A 21545-nucleotide genomic window follows, 5' to 3' on the forward strand; every position below is an offset into this window, starting at 1 on the left:
CACCTGTGCTCGGTACCAAACCTGTGACTCTGCATCGGGTCTCCTCACTCCACAGTAGCTTTTTAGATTCCCGTTGATAGTCTGTTTTGTCTGCGTGATTTCGAGGAAACAATCTAAACTGGGGATTAACTCGCCGGGTTGGTGCTGCATAGCTGTCAGAAGCTCAGTGAAGCGTTGAAGAGAATCGAGTATTTAGAGCGGATTAGTCTGAGCCATGATGGCAAAGAAGAGGAAGCCCACCGTACAATCTCCTCCTCGGTCTTCCAGTCATCTAGGGAACAAATCAGACAACCACAGTCCCTCGTGCAGCCACAGCTAAGTTAATCTTTAATGCTGAGGACAAGCAACACACATTTGCACAATGGCAGCCAACAGTCAAAATCCACTCTGAATAAACAGCGACCTTTTGTAATTCTGGCCTTGTCCAATACAAACACCCAGTTTAATTTGGATGCCTAAGTGTGCTTTACTTTTAAACAAGCACTGTAGAGCTTTCTGTATTTCAGTTTAGGTGAATCCAACAGTTGTGCCACCCAACTTTTGGCTGGAGCAGATTAGCCATTTTCCAGTGAACTCCCATTATGTCATGATGTACTTAAACATTAACAGTCCAAACAGTAAGTCATGCACTTCCTGATGTGTGTGTATATACAGGCCTGGCTGTAGTTCAGCTCGGCTTGCCTGACTCATGTCTCCTTAAAAGGAAGTGGAGTCTCTGTGTGTCATTTCCTTGTGATGACATCACCACACGCACAGCCAATGCAGATTGTTATCACAAACTCCTTCCTGTTTATTCAGCACGGCCGAGTTTCTTCCAAAGCTGAGGGAACAGTGGGGGGTGGGGCTCGGCGGGGCATTAAGTACAGATATTACAGTTGGCCACATCAAAGACGCTGACGGTGGCAGCGCACTAACAACGCTTGATAGCAAAGCAGATTGTCCAGGCAGTGAAGATGCTGCAAACATTTCCATGTGAAACTTCAAAGATCCTGAAGTTGCAATGCACCACCAAGACATGCAGTAGTTTTCAGAATTTGTCATCCTCTCCTGCAAAAGTGTGTTGAGAAATTGACTGCTTCAAAAAGTAATTTTATTTATGCTGATTTAAGCCTCCCAGTGTTTGCATTTACAGCTTGTTTCACACCTAGTCTGCAGCAGTTCCTTTGTTTCCTGTGAGAAAGCTGAAAATAGAATGGTTTGAACATATAAGAACAAACACTTAGATTTAGTCGTAATTGGATTCATGCTAAAATGATCTGCTGTTTATGAACTATTAAGTAGGTCTGCAAATAATATTTTTCATTGTCAGTCTGTCAGGTTTTTTTTTTGATTAATCAGTTAGTTGTTGGTGCTATAAAATGTGTGAAAGATGTGGATTTATATGGATTCAAGGCCCAAGACGATGTTCTCCAGAACACACAGATGTTCAGTTTACTGTCATAGAGGAGGAAAGAATCCACATCTTTGTTCATTTTTGGATTAGCTCAGCTTCAGAAGGAGTCAGTGGTTCCACTCAGCAAGAAGAAGATGTCACCGAAAACTAAAAGTGGGCCCTCGCAAATTCTAAAAGCTGGGTTTTAGCCATCAATAAAAGATGGGCAGTGACCACAGTAGGGCCAGAACAGAAAAGAAGCCTTGTGGTCAGCTGCATGGAGGCAGAGCAGCCCTGTAGGGCAGTCTTAAACTGGGATCCTGTGTGGTGGGAGTGGGAAAAGATCTTTCTCTATAACCGGGGTACTCCCTGTAATAAGAAATGGAACTTCATGTGTACAATTGGCCCTTGCAATAACAACCCTGTTAGTGGACCCTCCCCTTCTTGGGTGTCACTGCCCAGAGGCAAAGAGTCTTTGTTTGAAAGAGCCTCATCCCAGAAAAGTAGCCTTAGGATGTAAATCATCTTTTGGAAATAAACATGTCACTGAAATTCCTCTCTGCAACTGTTCTTATGTTGTTCACAGCACTCACAGAACTGCATTGTGTAACTTCCTGCGAGGCATCGCTTACTCCCATCATGCTTTGGTACCGCTGAGAGTTGCAACACAGACTGCTGCTGCCTGAAGCAGCCTGTGCAGGCAACAAGAAGCTTCCTATTACCTCCACAAAGACAAACAAGGGGGGAGCCCACAGCGTATTAGCAATTGGAAACACATGAATAACATACCGAAATATCTTCCACGACAGTCGTATACAATAGATCAGTCTGGTTGTAATCAACAGAGGTCAAGTGTCGTGTTTGTTTGAATTGTTGAGGATTTCCAAGTGTCTAATTTAATTTCTTGATTGGGAACAAGATTAATGACCTGGTTGTGAAAGATTGTGTTTGTCCTTCTGTGGTTGTGTATCAGGAAAATCTTAAAGTATGCGGCTAACATTGTAATGTAGCTGCGCCGGTTGCATCGGATATCTTCGCTGTTCAAACCCAGCTGCCTCCCTTGCTTTATTTTTAGAAATGTCTGAAGCATACTATTTGTTTTATTCCTGCTCTGAAGTAGCTCGCACAGTTACTAACCAGTTTGTTTGCAGTGCTGAAACCTCTGCAGCTGTTCCATGCGTTTGCGGTACAGCCAGGGCTCTGAGTTGTGTGGCTGTGTGAGCAGAGGCAGGCAGAGGTTTTTCCTTTTCCCTTAAATAAACCTAAAAGCGTTTCATGAACAGGTTAGGATGGGTCTCTACTGATGCTACTGAAACATTTTGCTGCCATTTCACAATAAATGCACTCTGTTGCATGCACTACAATACAACACTATCACTTTTATAATATTGATTTATTGTGAAAATTGTTTAAAAAAGAAAAGTGTACATTTAAAAATGTCTAACTATAGGAGATGCTGTACTGGACGACATCATAACAAGAGGTTTTTGCAATTCAATGACAGTGTAAATAAAAACATTACAACATCTTAAAAGGAGGCTTTATGACTGAACAGTTGGATTGCAATAGATTGTACAGGTGTCCTAAAAAATGGACACTGAGTATATCTCAGAAGTATATGAGGAAAGTAGTACAGGTGCTTAAATGTTCAGCAATGGAGCATTTGACCTCCAACTACTTGCTTTTTTTTAACATGTTGGCACTGCATCTCGGACACTAGACAATAAACCCTTCAGTTTTGCTGCTGTAAGGTGTGTAAATATAGCTTATCAGCAAAATACCAGAATCAATAAAGAGCGAATGATTATATTGGTGAATTACCACCAATATAATAGTAGGTGAGTAGGTGAATAGTAGGTGAAAGGGGCATTGTAGTAAGAGGACGTCATCTGTTTATTGGACTGCATTGTAGGAGATCAATTTATACCCATCGCTCTTTAAAAAAATATATTGATATCTATTGTGTGGCTGCAGTCGACCAAAGAAAATCTTTATTGACGTAAAAGGCACGTTATCTTCAATCAATCGATTGTTTGCAGTCTTTAGACTAATTGAAATGGCCACAGTGCTGAATGTAGTCTGCCTCAATAAAAAATAAATTAGCACAAAAAGCAAATAGTTTTCAGTCTTTGAAATAGTTTGAGCTTGGATATTTTATACTGAAATGACAAGAACAGACTCGAGGCAGACCGGCGCACACCTGCTGGTATTAATATGATTTCCAGAAATAGAACCATGTGAACTGGTGACCCTGTTTAAAAATGCAGGCACACACACACCTTCTGCAGCATGGTCTTTTAGTTTGAAGTTAACCTAGCAGTCTCCATTGGAACGGGCCAGAACTTTACCAATCACTAATTGGCTGTTTGATCGTCCTCAGACAAGAAACTGAATCTTAATTTGTTTCTAGTTGCAGGCAAAAAAAAGCCATACATGTCAACTCCGCCGCTATTGGTCTGAAAGCTGCTCTAAAAATGCAGCCCAGTTAGCATTTACTGCTACTTGACTTGTAAGTTAGCAGATCCATCTCTATGACAACTGAACAAATTCCATCCACCGCCTGAAATAGCTGAAAAATGGACTTCGTGATGAGATTGTGTTGTCAACATATTTCCATGGTCGAGAGCGAGGTTGGATGCTTTAGTGGAAAGATCTTCCCAGTAAAGATTTATTATTATAATGAAATATTAATTCGTTATGAGCCTCAAAAATCCACAAGCAGTTGGGCTGTGATTTAACGATATTAATCTTTGTGGCACTACTTTGTTCTAATGCAGTCTAGATCTATTAGTTGTACGCAAAGCTGATTTAACTTTTGTTTTGTACAGTTTGTTTTATTGCTGGTATTTTCATCATTCATCATTTTTCCAAGAGTTTTTTTTTTTTATAAGTGTTCGGAAACAAGGATTTGACTTATCTATTAGTGCTCCATGTGAGGAAAAAGACGTCCATTCAGTTGAGTCATGTCTGTGGCTAGAGCCTGAGCTTTGATGCAGCCACACCCTCTTAGGAAACATCTGGGAGGTTTATAAGGTTTTGCAAAGAGGAAACGCGCTTTTTTTCCCCCTTACTTAGTCATCATCATCATCCACAACTGAATAATACGTAAGCTGTGGGTGTGAATCCACTTAATGGTCCCACCTCGTTGTAAGCGCAGCAAACCTCTACTTGGTCAGAAATCAAAAGTTATTTCTGTATGCGCTCTTTGTGTAGCCTGTCAGCACTCGCGGTCATTAAAATACCCGTCCATTTTGGTTGCTCAAGACTGGCTCTCAGGCCGTGGGAATTGAGCTCGCTGGAGACAATCTGACCAGGCTGGCATTTAGTTCTGGTGGCACTTCAAGTCTTGGGTGCCCTTAGAGATTGTCAGTAGACACAAGGGATCAGTTTGACAGAAGCCAGGCAAATAAATCAGACCTCTGCAGCCACTTTGGTATTTACAAGTACAGTGTAGGGCTGAGAGTTGCTTTTCAAAGCCCACATGTGGGAAATTTATCATGTGAATAAAGCATTTTTCAGATAAATTTAAATTGGTAGGGTTTTGTTTGGATAAAGTTAGGAATTCCTACAGTGGCTTGCTAACTTGACAAAAGAGACCCTCTTTTTATAAATTTGTAATGGAAATTAAAAGGCTGCATTCTTGGCCTTTATAGTGTTAGCTTACCAAAACAAGCAAGCAAGTCATGACTGGGAGAAAGGAAAACCTACAACATGTTACATCATCTTCATTTCTACACTGTGTCTGACAATTACCTGCCCTGAAGCGCTGACATTTTTCTTTGCATCTTTTGTCACGTATCCCAGTCATGGATCTTGTTGGAGCGTCTCGTTTTTGCAATGAACTAGCTCATTTACTCTCAGGAGGCCAGTCGTCCCGTTGAAATTGTGCTGAATTGGAACAGTTTCGATAGAACCCGAGTCCATGTAGGTCGGTATAAATAGCTGTAAAGGAGGAGGGAGAGAGCGCTTGTATGATTCTGTCTATTGGCCTAGTTAGGTGCATTTTTTCTGACTGGATCATAGGTCCAGTTGATTTACAAATCAATTAAAGATTTTTTTTTTTCAAATCAATCTCCAAACAGGGAGGTAAAATTGGCTCTACTTCTGGTCTTAGTCCACACACGTGCAGCTGAGTCGTGAAGCAGTTGTAGTTGACGTATGTTCTTCTTAATGCAACCAGATAGTAGAGTAATAAAAGCATCCAGTAGTATCTCTACATTGGTTTGAGTGATAAGCTATTGCTGTCTTCGAATGTTGTTTAAATGATAAAAAGCATTCGTAGTTATGGTTCTGATATGAGTCTGAGTCAATGATAACTTGACACTGGTTGAATGCCAGTGCTGCAGCCTCACATTAAATTTTAGTGTCTGAGCTGCAGTACCAATGACTAAGACTTCATTTTTTATTTGGTTACACTTTTCACACTTCATCATGCTGGACTTGGAGGCTGTACTAGGAAGCAAATTTGACATCGTCAGGCTTTCTTTGTGTAAGTTGACTCGACAAAATCTGAATCCCTAGTGGGCGATAACAGGTATAACAAAGGTGATGATCAACTTTCTTTCAGTCTTTCTGCTTCAGACTCTGTGTACGTTCACGGAAAAGGAAGCCTTTAACTCGTCATGTGACTCTTCTTCTGCACTAAATTAAACGATCATGTGCCGCTGCTTCAGTCAAGATGTTTTAATGGAGAGCAATGAGGAGTGTAAAAATTTATGACCGTAAAAGGTGCTGCTACTGTAAATGATGCAATACAGGAATGTTGGTTGTAATATATTTATTTTACTGATCAATGTAGCTGATTATTTCTAACCGTCAGCTGCACATTAAAGCTGCTAAACTTTAAACTTCACATAATTAAACCTGATCTTGTATTGAAGTGCATTTAGGTCTGACACTGTCCCATAATGCAGGATATCACTTTATTTATATTTGGCCACATCAAAGTAAAAGTCATGTTACTGTTTGAATGTTTTCTGTAATAAATACCAGCAGAATAATCCATTTTCTAATCTGTGTTCTATCAGGACCAGCTGAGTAAACGGGTTTGACAGCAGATTAGGGCCAAACATAAAAACACATTTGTGTGATTTCTGCATCACTAACGAAATACATTTCAGGTTCCCATGGCAACATGATGCTAACAGTGTGTGATACCGTAACTATACGGCTTCATTCAGTGATAATATTCTAACAAACAGCTTATAACTGTACAGATAAAACGCATCATTTAAGGAATCGTCTGGTTTAAAGGAGACGCTTCATACAACTGATTTATATTTGAAACTGAACATCACCTGCTCCAGACCACGTTAGCTCCACGGCATCAGTTACCATGGTGATCTAGCAGGTTAAAAGAGAGCCACCTTCGTGACACTGAAAACTCAGACTTCAGGCTCAACATACCTCGCTAACCCACTGATCTCTCTTTGTACTATGACACACAGAGTGGTTTTCATTTAGAGGAATTGATTTAACACTTGAAATAGCCAATAAAATGACACAGTTCAGAACTAAATGTAGTGGTATCGTTTACCTTTTGACATATGAGGGCTTTTTTGAAGTTGGTTGTGCTGGAGCTGTCTTCTTAATATTTCCCCAGACATTTTGTAATTAATTTAACAAACTAGGACAAAAAAAAAAGTATGACGGTATGACAAAGTTAATGTGTGGTAGGTGCCAGGCTTTAAAATACCTGCTCAGTTGGATTCGACACTGTTCACAGGAAAGTCTACTGTAGCATACGATTGTTTCTATATTAGTGCCTCTCATTGTATGATTGTATGTGGCACTGTATGACCCACCCATGGGAGTACATGCAAAATATGTCCTCCCCAGATCAGCTGACGTCCATTCCTCTACCCATAAAACTTCTATTTTTGCTCGTTTTTCATTTGAATGAAGCTCGACTTTATAACAAACTACGGGCTGTACGAGAGAAAGCTCTTAACCTCCGAGCTTGTTATTAGACGGAACAAGTAAGTACCAGTGCTTGGCGCTCCTCGTGGTAATGGAGCCTTTCAAGAGCTGTGTTTATGCTGCTGGAGGCAAAAAGGCTGATGTCATATTATTCTTCCGACACTGCACTTTTGTCGCCCCTGAGGTCATGGAGGATAAAATGTTTTAAGAGAGAGAGACCCTGTATATATTTCAGTGTAAATGAGTAAGCACAAAGACGGTGTTGCTTTGGTTTTGTGTGCATCAAAGAAAGAAATGTGAAGAAGGAAATACAGTGAATGAGACACATGCAGTCAGTAAGGACTGTTTCTAAAGCATCAGCTGTTTGTTAGAGCTTTTTGTGGTTTTACTTGAAATTTTCTAATTAAGGTGTTTCATGTAATGCTGCAAGGTTTTCTCAGGACGACCTTCTTCTTATACAGGAATGTCCTCATATGCAGGAGGTGCTAAGTACAACATCAACTCACCGCAGGGCAAAAAGCATCTCTACTGAAGCAGCAACAAGCCTGCTGTTCTAACATCTTTGGACTAAATCATTCTGCAGACGTCAGAGCCACATAACTCCAGCTCAAGGAGAAAACAATGCACACTAGATGTTGTAGAAGGAGCGTTGCTGCTGTGGTGTCAGTCAGTTGACAGACAGTTGGCTGTCTGTTGCACTTCTGGTTGCACACATTGCTACAGTTAGGTGTGGTTTCTTTCACTTGTGATCAGAATAACTCGACACGCAGCTTTGCATAATGCTGCACTGTGGAGTCCAGGGACAGAGAAGACAGCAACCACTAGGTGGCAGCACGTGTTAGGGGGCATGACGTATTGTTGGAAGGCAATAAATCTTACATACATGGTAAAATTAATAGTGGTGTAATATTAACAATATATATATATATATACACACAGTGCTTAATAAATGTATTAATTTATTTTATTTTTAATTTGTTGAGCACTACATATACAGTTGAAACAATACACTGCATAAAAAGACATAAAACCTTTTTTTTTTTCTCACTGCCTGACATTAAATCAGACTAAACTTCTCCTGTTTTAGGTCAGTTAGGATTACCAAAATTATTTTTATTCGGTAAATGCCAGAATAATGAGAGAGAGAATTTTTAAAATAATTTTTTATTACTTTCTTCAAAGTCAGAAGTTTGATTCTGAAATATATAATCAACATCACTACATTTGTCCATGAGGGAACTGACAAGTTTGTTACCTGTAAAATGTAAGGTTGCACTTAATTATCAATATTTCTATCAGCCTCAACAGTGAAACGTAAGGTGTAATCGGAAATACACACTGAGAATAATACAATTTCAAAAAATCGAATATTGATGCTTCAGCAGATTTTAGTTATTTTACATTAACAGCAGAAGTTTGTTCAGCATCTAAGTTGTCTGCTGAGCTTAGCACTTTATAGTAATAATAAACTTTGCTTTTTACATACAGCAGCTTCTTCTTACTGATGCTGATTCTACTCACTCGTCATTCTGGAGAGTTAGTTATCAGGGCTTGTTGTTGGCATTCAATAAAGCACTGATGGCTTTGAGAGCGAGCGACCTGCTGACAGACTATAAATAGTGCTTCGTTTTACTTTCAGTAATATAAAAGCAGCTCAGCAGTGAACAAAGCAAGCAAGTGGTTGCCTAGCCTCTGTTGAACAGATAAACACGCCGCTAAAATATTAGTTTGCCGTTTTGTTCATGCTGAGGTGAATAAGTGTGTAAATCCTGTTTAGAGCTTCCTGTTTGCAAAGATTCACGCTGACATCCTGTTTCTTGGTATTAAGGAGCTAACTGGAGGTCGGATGAATAACGGAACAAACAGAATTAAAGTAAACGGTGGATTTTAAACATGGTCAGGAGCCACGAGGGGAAGTTTCATATTAATAACACCTGTTAATCACTACAGAAATGACAGGGACTGTTTATATGAAGCCATCGAAGACACATGGGGTGATTAACCTGGATGATGTTAGAATCAAACAGGGATAACAATAAATGATAAATTCTGTTTCATAGCCTCAATAAGATTAAAACCAGGTTAAAACTGAGAAAGTACTACTGTGCTTACTAACGTTGACGCTAATGGCATGACAGAGCCAAGCCACAACCCTCATGGCTGAAAAATGAAGCCGACAAAGAAGTGTCAAGCACTGCAGTTCCTCAATTGTCCACTTGGGGTCGGCTTCAAAAGTGGTTCAGTCCCCATAGACCCCCATGTTCAAACTTTACAGCAGAAATAAACATGATTTCCAAAAACTGCTCTCTGGAGCTAATTTGGATTTAACTTGGAGTGACAGGTGGCTGCCGTCACAAGGACAGCCCACGGCTCGGAGATGTCTGCGTTGATGTTTAAGTGGACTCCTGCTAACGAACACAATAAATGTATAATCTAAAGCGTTGAGTTTTAGCAAAGCATTATTCATGGGGAGCTTCGAAACCTGTGGGTGATGTCACAGAAACTTCTTCCAGGTTTATATACAATCTATGCACAGAAAATAAGTTGAACAAAGTCAAATTTTAAATGTAGTTTGACAAATTGATCATTGTCATCACAAAATATTCCATGAAAAAATGAAACCCTTCAGAATATTGTATAAGATGATGGGTGTGACTTTATATGATACAAACATCACACATTCTGTCAAAGATGGTACAGCAGGTTGTCCTCCAATCGCAAGGTTGGCGGTTCGATCCCCCGCCCCTCCACAGTCGAAGTGTTCTTGGGCAAGACACTGAACCTGAAGTTGCTCCCAATGGCAGGCAGAACATTGCATGGCAGCTCAGTCACCATTGGTGTATGAATGTGTGTGTGAACGGGTGAATGAGAAACACATTGTAAAGCGCTTTGGATAAAAGCGCTGTATAAGTGCAGACCATTTACAACCAGAAGCTTGTGTGCCTGAAGTGCCTAATAGAGGATAAAATGACCAAGAGGCAGTTAAGTGAATGTTTCTGACCCAGCAGGTTTAGTCATATTCCAGAAGATCTATAATAAATCTATGAAGGAACCAAAATGCACTTTTTGTGACAAAGATGCACATGTTTCCATTGTTCCATCCTAAAAAATAAAGCTACAGGAATAATTGGGAACTCTATTATAACATACCTGGTCTGTACAAGTCTAAAGTTTTGCTCACAGCTGTAGCTACTTAACAAAAGAACAGAGTAGACATGAACATTGCAGCTGATTTAAAAATAAACAACAATGCAACATAGAATACAGTTTATAAGGTCACAAAGCTTTAAAATGAATGCAGACGTGGCTAACAGAGTTTGTGCGTGTGTGTGAACATTCTTTTCTTGTGGAAGCGACTCTTTTCTTTGTGTTTTCCTGTTACTCGGTCATGGTGACTGACGTTGGGGAAATGCATTAGTGCAGTGGGAGTTACCCAGCCTCAGAGGCTGCAGCTACATACTGTCTACCACAAAGTGAGAGGAAGGAAATGCTTACACACTCTCTGCAACGCACACACACACACAGACACACACACCCACCGTACACACTCTAAGAGAGATCCTTTTAAGGAAAAGGTCCTGGTCTTGCCTGAGTGCTGAGTGGAGCAAAGGCAAGTCCCTCAAATACAGAAATATAAATACATCCACACATTTACACACTGTTGTGACTACATGTCTGCATCGGTCTTAGGATTCCAACAACACTGTGTACTCCTAAATAAAGTCCACTGAATCTAGTTGAAATGACACCTGATATTCTGTTTGTACATGGCTTATAGTTCATCATTGTCAGAGTGTGACATAGCACAGTATAAGGTACACGGAGAGTGGCCACCTGTGATAAGAATCTTTAGTTGCATGTCGGAATTATTCTCTGCAATGTGTGAGAACTTTGCAATGTCTCATAGGAACTCTGTCGAGGAACTGGACCTCTGTTCACACGTGTGGTCAGCAGTTATAGCTCTGTAGATGTGCCCCAATTGAACCCAACTAAGTCTCACTTCTCTTTTCTTTTCAATTTTCTCACCCGGTGTGTCTGTTTCTTTCTTCGTCTGCCCCTCAGGCCGAGGCCAGGCTGGCAGCAAAGAGGGCAGCCAGAGCAGAGGCCAGAGAAATCCGGATGAAGGAGCTGGAGCGACAGCAGAAAGAGGTACACAATTCAAAATACACTTTCAAATTTAAAGCCAGGATACAGATGTACATGATGGTTGACTGGAAAACTATTCTCTACGGTGGGACTGTGGCAAAAACAAGTCCCTCGAATTAGGTCACATGTTAAATAAAGTTGTGGTTGCATGACTGTATAAAATATTTGCCGGTTTTTGAATAATCGTTTAAAATTGTTGGACTTAAAGTTGAGCACGGTTGTGAGGAATTCTTACATCGACCTCCGTCACACTCGGCGCCGTTGTTTGCCCCATGTCCTAATAATGCAGTGCCCTAAATAACAACAGGATTTCAGCAGTCATGTTGGTACAACACTTTCAAGTTGGACCTGCAGCGTTTCCTGTCAACGTTACTTTATGCTCTTAAGCTGCGACTCTTTGATCCTGTGGGTCAGAGGTCAGCGGTGTCCTGTAACCGCAGCGCTCGCGGGCACTGAGCAGCGCAGTCTTTGTTGTTCATAGAAAGTACTGAAAAGGTATGTAAAACTGAAAGTAACACATGTATGTACAAATGTAAATCCTTCAACTTCCTTTTCAGTCAGTTCTGTGCCATAGTGTGATTGATAATCCCCCAGTAGGTTTTATTTAAGTTACTATTAATGCTCAAGAGTAAATTCCAAAACCCCAAATTCACATAGATGATTGACTATTTTGTAGAGGAAAGTTTAAAGTAAATGACGTTATTGTTCCACAAACTGAATTTCAATATGTGTTAAAGCAGCGTTTCTGAAAATACAGCAACATACCGTAAGTTAGTGAGTCCGTAGTTAAAAGGTTTTATTGGTTTCTGAAGCATCAAACGGCTAAAAACGTGGTTAAATGTCGGTATTTTTGCATCTTTCCACTCTGAGGTTTAGAAAGTCCTCAAAGAGGCTCTCTAATTACTCTTTCAAGAAGGGATTGAACCTTTTCCAGTTCATCTTGGGCCAAACTGACAAAATATTCCAAAAGTGTTAATGGAAGCTTATCAAGTCATACATTTCATTAGAGCTCTAGCGCTAGCACACCTGCTACTGTACGTCTAATAACTCTTACGTTTTAACCAATTCTTCCAAAGCAAAATGTTATTTAGATTGTGTTTTCTGTGTCGACCTGTCCAGGGTGTCCCCTGCCTTCACCCTAAGTCAGCTGGGATAGACTCCAGCCCCCCACGACCCTAGTGAGGATGAAGCGATGTATAGATAATGGATGGATGGATGGATGTTTTCTGTATGACACACTTTTGGAAGGACAGTTTCACCTGGAAACTTTTTTTTTTTTGGTCATAGTTGTTTTGATGTAGCCCTGCCTCTTTGGGTAACTGCAGACAGTATATAATGTAACAGGACATTTTTTGAGTTCCACAAATTAGAAGGCCTTGATCAGATGGGCAGTATTTCAGCAGTATACAAAGTGTGGTACTTTTTGATTTAAGATGTCCCTCCATAAAGGTTTAAGTAAATGCAACGACTAAAGAGACACAGAAACCTCCTGAACTGGACCTACAGCAGCGCCACTGTTTGGCACCTCATTCGGACTTGTGTTGAATCAGGTGTAGCGCTGAAATGTCGCTATGCGGTTGTGTGTTTTGACTGCAGGTCAGCCGTGTGTTCCAGGAGTTTTTCTTTGTCTTGTTTAGTACCTCTGATCTGAACCGTGGGGAGTCGCGCTTTTCCTAGACCACTATTCTTAGCATGAAGTAATCCCAAACACACAAACAGACGTCTGCCTCTCACCTGTTCAAATTGAACTCTGCAAAGTTGTTTAGAGTCCGTGTCCAAAGCTTGTTTTGAAGTTAAGACCCCCTAAGCCTGTAATTACATGTAACCCAGGTGCCTTCGGACCACAATATCCCCGGACTTTCTCAGGTCAACGTTTATTTGTGGTGTAATAATAATCTTCCTTAGTGCTCGGTGTGGCAAAAGAAAAAGTGTACGTACCACAATAGTTTGGAACATGTTTTAATCTGTCTCGACCTGCCACAGTTCATAAACTGAACAATAATAAACGTAATTATCAAGCAAAAATTCCAAACTTTCCGCACTTTCATCTTATCATTTGTGATTTACTGACTTTTTTTTTTGTCTTATATGTGTGATTTTAATCTGTTTGTATTTTGAACTTAGATCAAATCCAACCAGATGAATAATCAGCAAAATTAAAAGTGTAAAGCAGAACAAGAAATAATGAAAATGGTCAAAGTCCTGCATCTGTAGTATTATATGATATTGATACACACTACATCTGTGGGACTTTAATAGTGAAAATTCATTCGTTTACTGGACTGATGCAAAAACCCTGCAAATCGAATATTAATATAAAGTCGTGCTATATTTAACATGTTGCTCACAGTGTCCTAATCAAACCAGAGATACCAAAAGGACCTGAGAGACAAAGACATTTCTTTCTTTTCCCATTAAGGTATACTGGACAATCCAGCAGCACTCAATTATTAAGCAGTCAAAACATAGGTGGTAAGCCCAAACAACAACCCTACAGCTCCTACACACACACCACAGGGCTCCACATTAGCTCATGGGCATTTTTTGTAAGGCAAGTGGAAGAGGCATCTACTTGCCAACCATGAGGCTAGACTACTGGTTTGCACCCTGTGGGAGCGAACCTGAGGGCCACATGCTTACAATTGTGCAGATGCACGACCGTGTGTACCCACGTATGTGTTTTTCTTGCAAAATTTACAAAGCTGCACATTTGATTCTGTTTTTCTAAATCTCAGTTGTTGTGGAGATGAGCTTTGTTTCCACTCCCACAGTTCCCCATAAAAGGACGTAGAAATGCTCCTACATATGACTGTTACACATGGCTGGAGTTATTTATAGCAACGTGCATCACATGTATCTGCAAACCGCTGCAGTAATATTTCAATCATTACTTGTAAAGGGTAATCAATTATTAATCTATAAAGCTGGCATTGAAGGTGAATGTACAAAGTGCTGTGCAATTCAGGATCAAATAAAAAAGATCATTAACTAGGATGTAATGGCTGCCATGGAATTAAATAGAGTTAAGTTCATTGGTATGTTGATAGATATGCCTTTGAGTGACATTTTACAGAGCTCAGCCAATCAGATTGTGTACTGTAGGTTACATCTCTGCATTGCATCTGCATCTAACTTAATATGGAAATTGATTTGTCGAGTTGAAAAAGTTACATACAGTACAGTTAGTCGAACGCTGCACCAGTCATATGCACTGGATTAGGGGTCATAGTTAAGCCGAGTCTGGTCTGTGTGAGTGTGTGTGTCTGTGTGTGTGTGTGTGTGTGCGTCCGTGTCCCTTAAACCTTTTAGCCGAGTTCTAAAGTAGCTTAGCAGGTTGTGCTCCCTGGTCCAGCCTGCAGCGGAGCAGTTGTTGTCGTTGCCGTATTGTTGACATGAGCTATGGGTTGGTGCGCTCGCGGCCACCTTTGGGACATTCAGACGTTTCCTCACACACTGAAGACACAACTTAGAGGTGGATTATTAGCGGAAGCCTAACAGCAGCAAACAGAAACAGAGAGCTCAAACCTCAGCGTCCCGTCTCGCCGTGATCCTGCCTACATGACCGGCCGCGGTGTTACCTGCTGACTGCCGAAGGATGCAGCCTTTCCTGGTTCCCTGAGGGCGGCAGGACGGCCGGGCGGCGGCTGACAGGGAGGGGGCTGAGGGCAGCCCTCACCGGGCGCCCAAGAACCCCTCCGATTAGGAAGGGGAGCTCGGTGAGTCGAATGAAATTGGGCGCAGACATGTAGGCTGATTGTGTAACTCGTTTGATGAATGGGCTTATGACGGTGCGTGGCTCACTTGCTAATACGATGTCCAGACACGTAATGAGAGATAAGTACGCAGACGAGATCCTTCCAGTCAGTTTTTGATTGCTATTAGATCGTGCATTGATCATTTTTGGACCGTATTATGGTCTTGTAGATCTTAAGTCTCTCATTTCAGAGCTGTTGGGGAAAATGTTCTGTTTAATGTAGTAATAGATTGGCTGTATTATTGTAATTAATTATGTTGCTGGAAGATGTCAAAGGTCAAATCGAGTTGAAAAAGCCAGAGCTTATGAAGCACATGCAGACGATGATAAAGCTTCATACAGAGGGCGTTGTGAAAAATGCGTGCACTACATTATGGCTGCTTATACTGTGAAACTGTAATGCGTTTCTACACTGCCAACAGTTGTAATGTATCAGAGCTCTCTGGCACCCCTCACCATTTATGGAGTGTGTGTGCGATGTTTAATGAATAAATCTGGCCTTCACAACTCCGTTTTACCTTCATGGAATTTAGGATGACTTTGTTTTCAGGACTAGACAGCAAATCTTTGTGCTTGTCGGTTAAAGGATGCGACTTTCCATTTCAGCCACACTATAAATTCAGTGAGGGCAAGAGGCCGCATTACCTAGGAGTGCCATTGTTACTGAGGTGATGGAGCGGACAAAAAGGCCGTCTGCAAATCGATTTTTGAAAGTCAAAAGCAAAAAAAAACAACAACCAATCCATTTACTGGGCAAGCACACAAGGGAAACTGTGGTTGTAAATCTGGATTAAAGTTCTGGAACGATTGTGAGGGAAAGTGCAGCTGTGAGGGTGGGGTGTGTTTTCAGAGGGTGTTGGATTTGGTCTGCGGAGGTTTTTTAGCCAGGCTCAAAGGGGCACCGCATGGGCAGCTTTTAATACTAACAGCAAACGTGTTGGTGGCACTGGTGAAAGAAAGATGTCTGTGGAGAATTTAAGGAAAACCGATCGTTATCGTTTGCGTCTATGAACGGTTACATCCGTAAATACAACAAAGCATGACATCACAGAGCCTGCACAGATCTCCGTTCGTGATTTTACATTCCATTGAGTATACAAACACAGAACATGACAATAACACTCCTCAGCCAAACAAATACAGCCAAGGTTAGCCGGTTTATGCATTTATCAAAATAGTGAAACTCCTTTAATTGGCTGTAATTTGTGCACTTCCTCAAACCACAGCGACGGCACGTACACCAGCACAGAAACAGACACATTGCTAACGTTAGACCGAAGTGAAATATTAGAGTTTTGATTTGATTTTATGCTTTGCCCTGTTAATCTTTAAATGGCGTCATTTCTGGCGTCACCCAAGCCAGAAATAATCTCGCATTTGCTCGTTTTTGTGCTGAATAAACAAGATGCATTCTGTAATCTAGTGAGCTTGGATTTGCTGGTAGGCAGATTTTGTTACCTTTGAATAGAACCAGACTGGCTGTTTACCTCTTGTTGTTGGTCTGTATCCTAAGTTAAGCTAATCAGCTGCTGGCTGTAGGTAACTGTCAATCTTCTCATCAAACTCTCTGCTAACAAACAGATGCGTAAACAAAAGTTTGATTTTCTAAAATGTCCTAACTCATCCATTTGACCCTCTGAACTCAAAGCAGTTTCTGGGTGTTTTTTTTTTGCTTTGCTCCCGTTACCTTTGTAGTCACTGTGGATTGCAATAAGAAGTCCTGCACCTCTATGGAAACAACACAGCCATGGCTAGTAGAGAGACCAGAGAGAAAATCTACTCTGTGCAGTATGATACAGTTATGATGCCATAAATCATTAAAAAAAGTGTAAAATTCCCACAAAGTCTTGCCTCAAGATATGCTCCACCCCTACACCCCTTCATGTACCCTCCGCTCTGCTAATTCCAACTTCCTGATCGTTCCCAGGACCAAGCACCAAACCTGGGGGGGATTGGGCCTTCTCTGTCTCTGGAACTCTCTCCCACAACATATCCGTGACACCACAGACCCAATAATATTCAAATCTAAATTAAAAACTCACCTGTTCCGCCCTGCTTTTCCCACCTAAGCCTTATCTTGATATCTTGTGTTGTTTTTATCTGCTTGCTGTATTTCTGTCTTGTCTACTTTTGTATTAGTTGCTTTTATTGTTTATTGCTGTTCTTGCTTTATCCTGTGAAGCGTCTTTGAGTTCTTGAAAAGCACCATACAAATAAAATGAATTATTATTATATTATTTGTTATTAAATATTTGATTATTTTATCTAAAATTTTAAAAAATGGAATCTTTCAAAGTGCCCATGAGGCGTTACAAATATTGGAGAAAAAAAAAAGTTGACTCTGCTCCACTATAGATGTTTTCCCATACTTTCCTCCTGTCTGCTCGATGTAAACACAGAACAGGTGAAAAGTCCCCAAATTTTTGTCGTGTGTCTGTTGGTTGTGGCTGAATCACCAACAGCTTCATAGTTGTGCATAGAAGCACAAAATTTTTAGTTTTTTAAAGAATCCGTTTGTTGCCAAGTAGAATAAAGTGATGATGATTAAGCTTTGATTGTGTTTTTTTTAGAGAAAAGGTTAAAAAAAGTAATGCATGATTAGTTCAAGGACTGTCGGAAAGTTGAAATCAGACAGTTCTTTCCGTTTTCAGTTCCTTCCGCTGATAAATCGTGTTATTCTTAAAAGTGTGCGAGTATGACTTTGGAACCTCCTGGCGGGTTTTGGGATTCAGACAGTTAAATTTAATATTCTGGTTGATGTGAGGTTTCTCTGGCTCCTCGTGGTGCTCAGCAGGCTGGGTTTATGTTTGGACATCATAGTGGCTTTAAACCACTGAGTTTGGTTCTTGAAGTCGTTTGAATGCAAGTACACATTTCTCAATATTATCTTGTTTAGTATGTGCTGGAAGAAGTCCCTTGTCTTAAAAAGTAACCCAAGGGACCCATTCCCATCTCTTAAATATGTGGTTACAAGATTCTGATTTGCTGATTTAGAAAAAAGTTGCAAGCATTATTTTATTGGGTTGGGTTTAGAGGATAGTGTTGGTAATTGCATTAACTTAGTGTGTAATTTAAACGAAAGTTAATGCATTAGTTGGTTTAAAACTAAATACGAGTTGAGTAGCTTAATAAAATTGGCTTGATAACTTTATTTTTATTAGCCTTGAGTTCAGTATTTGACGTCCCCACCCTTCTCCGAACATGCCTGGACACTTTTAGACAATTAAACTGTCATTTAAAAATGGCTTTGATTGTGTAAGAAAATCATAATTCCACTAAGTCATTGTGGTTTGTTGTTTTCCACAACTCAGAACACTGATGCATACAGTTGTGTTCATCTTTTTTGTTGAGCCCAAACATTATTTTTTAAGTGTACTTTACGAGCAGGTATGTCGCCTCAAAACAAAGGATGCAAACTTGCAGTACTTTCCAGTTTCTTTTCCATCTTTGTCAGTAACAGCTGAGAAATCTATCCACATGTCAGACTTGCCTTGCTTTACTTTTGGATTGTGAAAATCCACTTTAATCTTTTCCTCTTCGTTTGTTGACTCCATCCTTCTGGTTGGTGCTAAATCGTGAAACCCACACTTTATTCTTTGACTGGCTGCTCCCACCGGCAGCAAATTTAAAATCCAGCAACGTTTGTGTCCCAGTGCAGACCTCTCTTCCACACTGTTATAGAACGGCACAACACTAACAGGCTATTTGTTTTCTCCACGTGACCCAAGTTTCCTAAGAAAATGCATCGCAACCTATATGTGTACTCGAGGAAAAAGCCGATTTATGGAGGAAACTTGTTAAATCTGTGTGTTGTGGACAGTAACTAGTGGTACATGCACTCCTATAAACATCTACTGTATGGAAGTTACTCTGCGGTCCTGGTAATCTACAGCTTTAACACCAGCCTTAAAGACCCATGGGAAAATGCCTGCCAATCCAATCTCATAGGTCTTTAATTCTCCAGTGAACTTCTGTTCTTGGGTCAGTTCCTGTCGGTCCCAGCAGGTACTTTGCATTCCTGAGGGGCCTCTCGTGTTTTCTCTGCATGCAATCTCTCTTTTCACATTTCAGTGTTTCAACTTCATATCAGTCGATCACATTTTCCTCCGAAGCTGATCATTTTTTCCCCTGTTTTTTTTTTTATGTTTGCTATTTTCCGACCTTTGCCCTCTGCTGCTCATCGGCGTAGATCTTTCAGGTGCAGAAGGTAGGCCTGCTCTTCCTCAATCCCACCACGGACGTTATTTGATCCTAGCATGGTTTTCTAATTAATTCCAGCGTGTGCTTCAAATTGCGACCTGTTCCTCTTCTCGCCCTCATCTTTCATCTCTCCTTAGAAATACTACGGCCTGAACACCAAAATAGACGACCGATCGGACAGCAAATGGGGAGATATTGAACAATGGATGGTACAGTTTGTGTGCTGTGATGACAACACTGAAAACATATCTAATCGTGTACTAAATTCAGCGCATGCCTCCGTACATATTCTGAAGCCGTACTTCCTGTCGGCTTTCACAGCGTCTGCCTTTGAATTCCAGATAATTCCCGTTAAGCCTTTTTTGGAAAATAAGGGATTATAATGAATCAAAGCTTGGCCATTAATGATAATCCACTTATTCAGAGGAGCGGGGTGGCCGTTTGGCTCGGAATCAGCATGACCATCTGCCCCGTCGGTGTGAGACTTGCATGGGATTTGCTGTGTTGAGTGCGCCCTCCGAGTTACTTAGTTTTAGTCGTCCCTGATCATTAGAGAGGTTGAGGATACTCGGTATGTGTGACTTGCAGTGTGATTAACCACGGTGTGTTTTAAGTAAACAGGAAGTGATATGACTTCATGAAACTGTGTGGTGTCAACAACAGTTTGAATGACAATACGTTCATTTGGACACTCTTGGCATGCGGTTGAACCTAATTGTGTGTTTGCTGGATTACTGGTTAACTGTGGATTTATAGGCATGGCTGATTCTAAGCAAGTGTCCTTTTTATGCCAGGCCTTGGAAAAGATTTGTCAGTGTCCTGGGATAGCACATGCATTGTACAAATGGATTCAGATAAACTATTAAGCTCAAACTGTTGCTCCTCTTGTGGTGTCAAGTCCAATACAACAAAGTCTACATACTGGCAATCAGGTTCAATAGTATCTCATCCAATCTGAACCCAAATCCTGCATTTAATCTTTTTACGTGGTTCCTGGAATGAGGACATGTGAAATAAGCATGCACTATTTTTATTTTGCTCAGTATTATATGTCCACAGAGAGGGTCTTGACTTATTTTTCATGCACTGGAAAACATCCTTTGCTCAGCACTGTGCTGCAGGTGCAGAAGCAGAAATGTTATTTATTCTACTTTGTCGCTCGGCAAATATCAACTCAATGAATCTCACATCATTCTACCTGCACAAGTCACTTAACATTAGCTAAACTTGTTGGACTGCTGCAGGTTGAAGAATCTGATGGGTTTTAAAATATAATATACTGTGTGTTCTTGTATTCTTACTTTAACTTCAAGAACTGCAAATGAATACCTTAGCAAAGGACTTTTTTTATTTTTTTTACTTTTGCAGGTGCCTATAGACTCAGAAATAGGCCAATGAGAGTCTTAGAAAGATCACAATTGAAAGATTTGTTGCAGAATGTGTTGCCAGCAGAGCTTCACAACCTTGAAACAGGATCCAGAAGGGAACTGATATCTGAACCCATCCCTGATTGCATACTGATAATACCTTAATAATAACACCGCCTTAAATGAAATGAAAACAGATTTTAATTACTATTTTTAGAATGACTTAATGGACTGGACACCACTGGATGAGACTGACTTTAACAGTGTGACACAAGCGACCGCTTTTCTTCTTCTTCATCCATCTTGTCATCTCGTTGACCTTTGACATCTCTCTCCTCCTTCACATCCTTCCTCCCCTCTTGTCTCCATCTTCACCCTTCCTTCCTTCCTCCCTCATCCAGGAGGACAGTGAGAGATACTCACGTTCTTCACGGATACAAACGGTTTGTAGTCTTCCCTCTCTGTTTCCATCTCCTCATGCATTTTCCTCTGTAATCTTGTCTTCTGTCATTTGGGGAATATTCACATCACATTGAGGAATTTCAGTGGGGAGCAACTCAGTATGTAGATGCTGGTTGCTATATCCAGCACATAAAAACCTGTAGTGGGACAACAGACCATTTATCGCACATAGTGAAACAGTTATCTGAGCAGAAGAGAGGTCTTTATGTGGATTACTCTACAGACAGACCCTGCTGGATTTCAATATGTATATTTAGAAATATACCTTCATGTTCTTATAAAGTTACAACTCTTTGCTTGCCGGCTGTCACACAGACATGTTTAT

General features: G+C 40.6%; 1 protein-coding gene across 1 annotated transcript in view; it reads left to right on the forward strand.

Annotated features, from left to right (window-relative positions):
- Nucleotides 1-21545, forward strand: part of lrrfip1a (leucine rich repeat (in FLII) interacting protein 1a) — a 61825-nt gene that overhangs the window by 8131 nt on the left and 32149 nt on the right. The window contains exons 2-5 of the mRNA XM_008300151.1: nt 11354-11440; nt 19381-19398; nt 19529-19600; nt 21160-21201. Coding sequence (XP_008298373.1) covers nt 11354-11440; nt 19381-19398; nt 19529-19600; nt 21160-21201 — 219 coding nt within the window. The remainder of the gene's footprint in view (nt 1-11353; nt 11441-19380; nt 19399-19528; nt 19601-21159; nt 21202-21545) is intronic.

The sequence above is a fragment of the Stegastes partitus genome, unplaced genomic scaffold (assembly GCF_000690725.1).
Source record: "Stegastes partitus isolate 25-593 unplaced genomic scaffold, Stegastes_partitus-1.0.2 Scaffold1503, whole genome shotgun sequence".
In the NCBI taxonomy this organism is placed as follows: Eukaryota; Metazoa; Chordata; class Actinopteri; family Pomacentridae; genus Stegastes; species Stegastes partitus.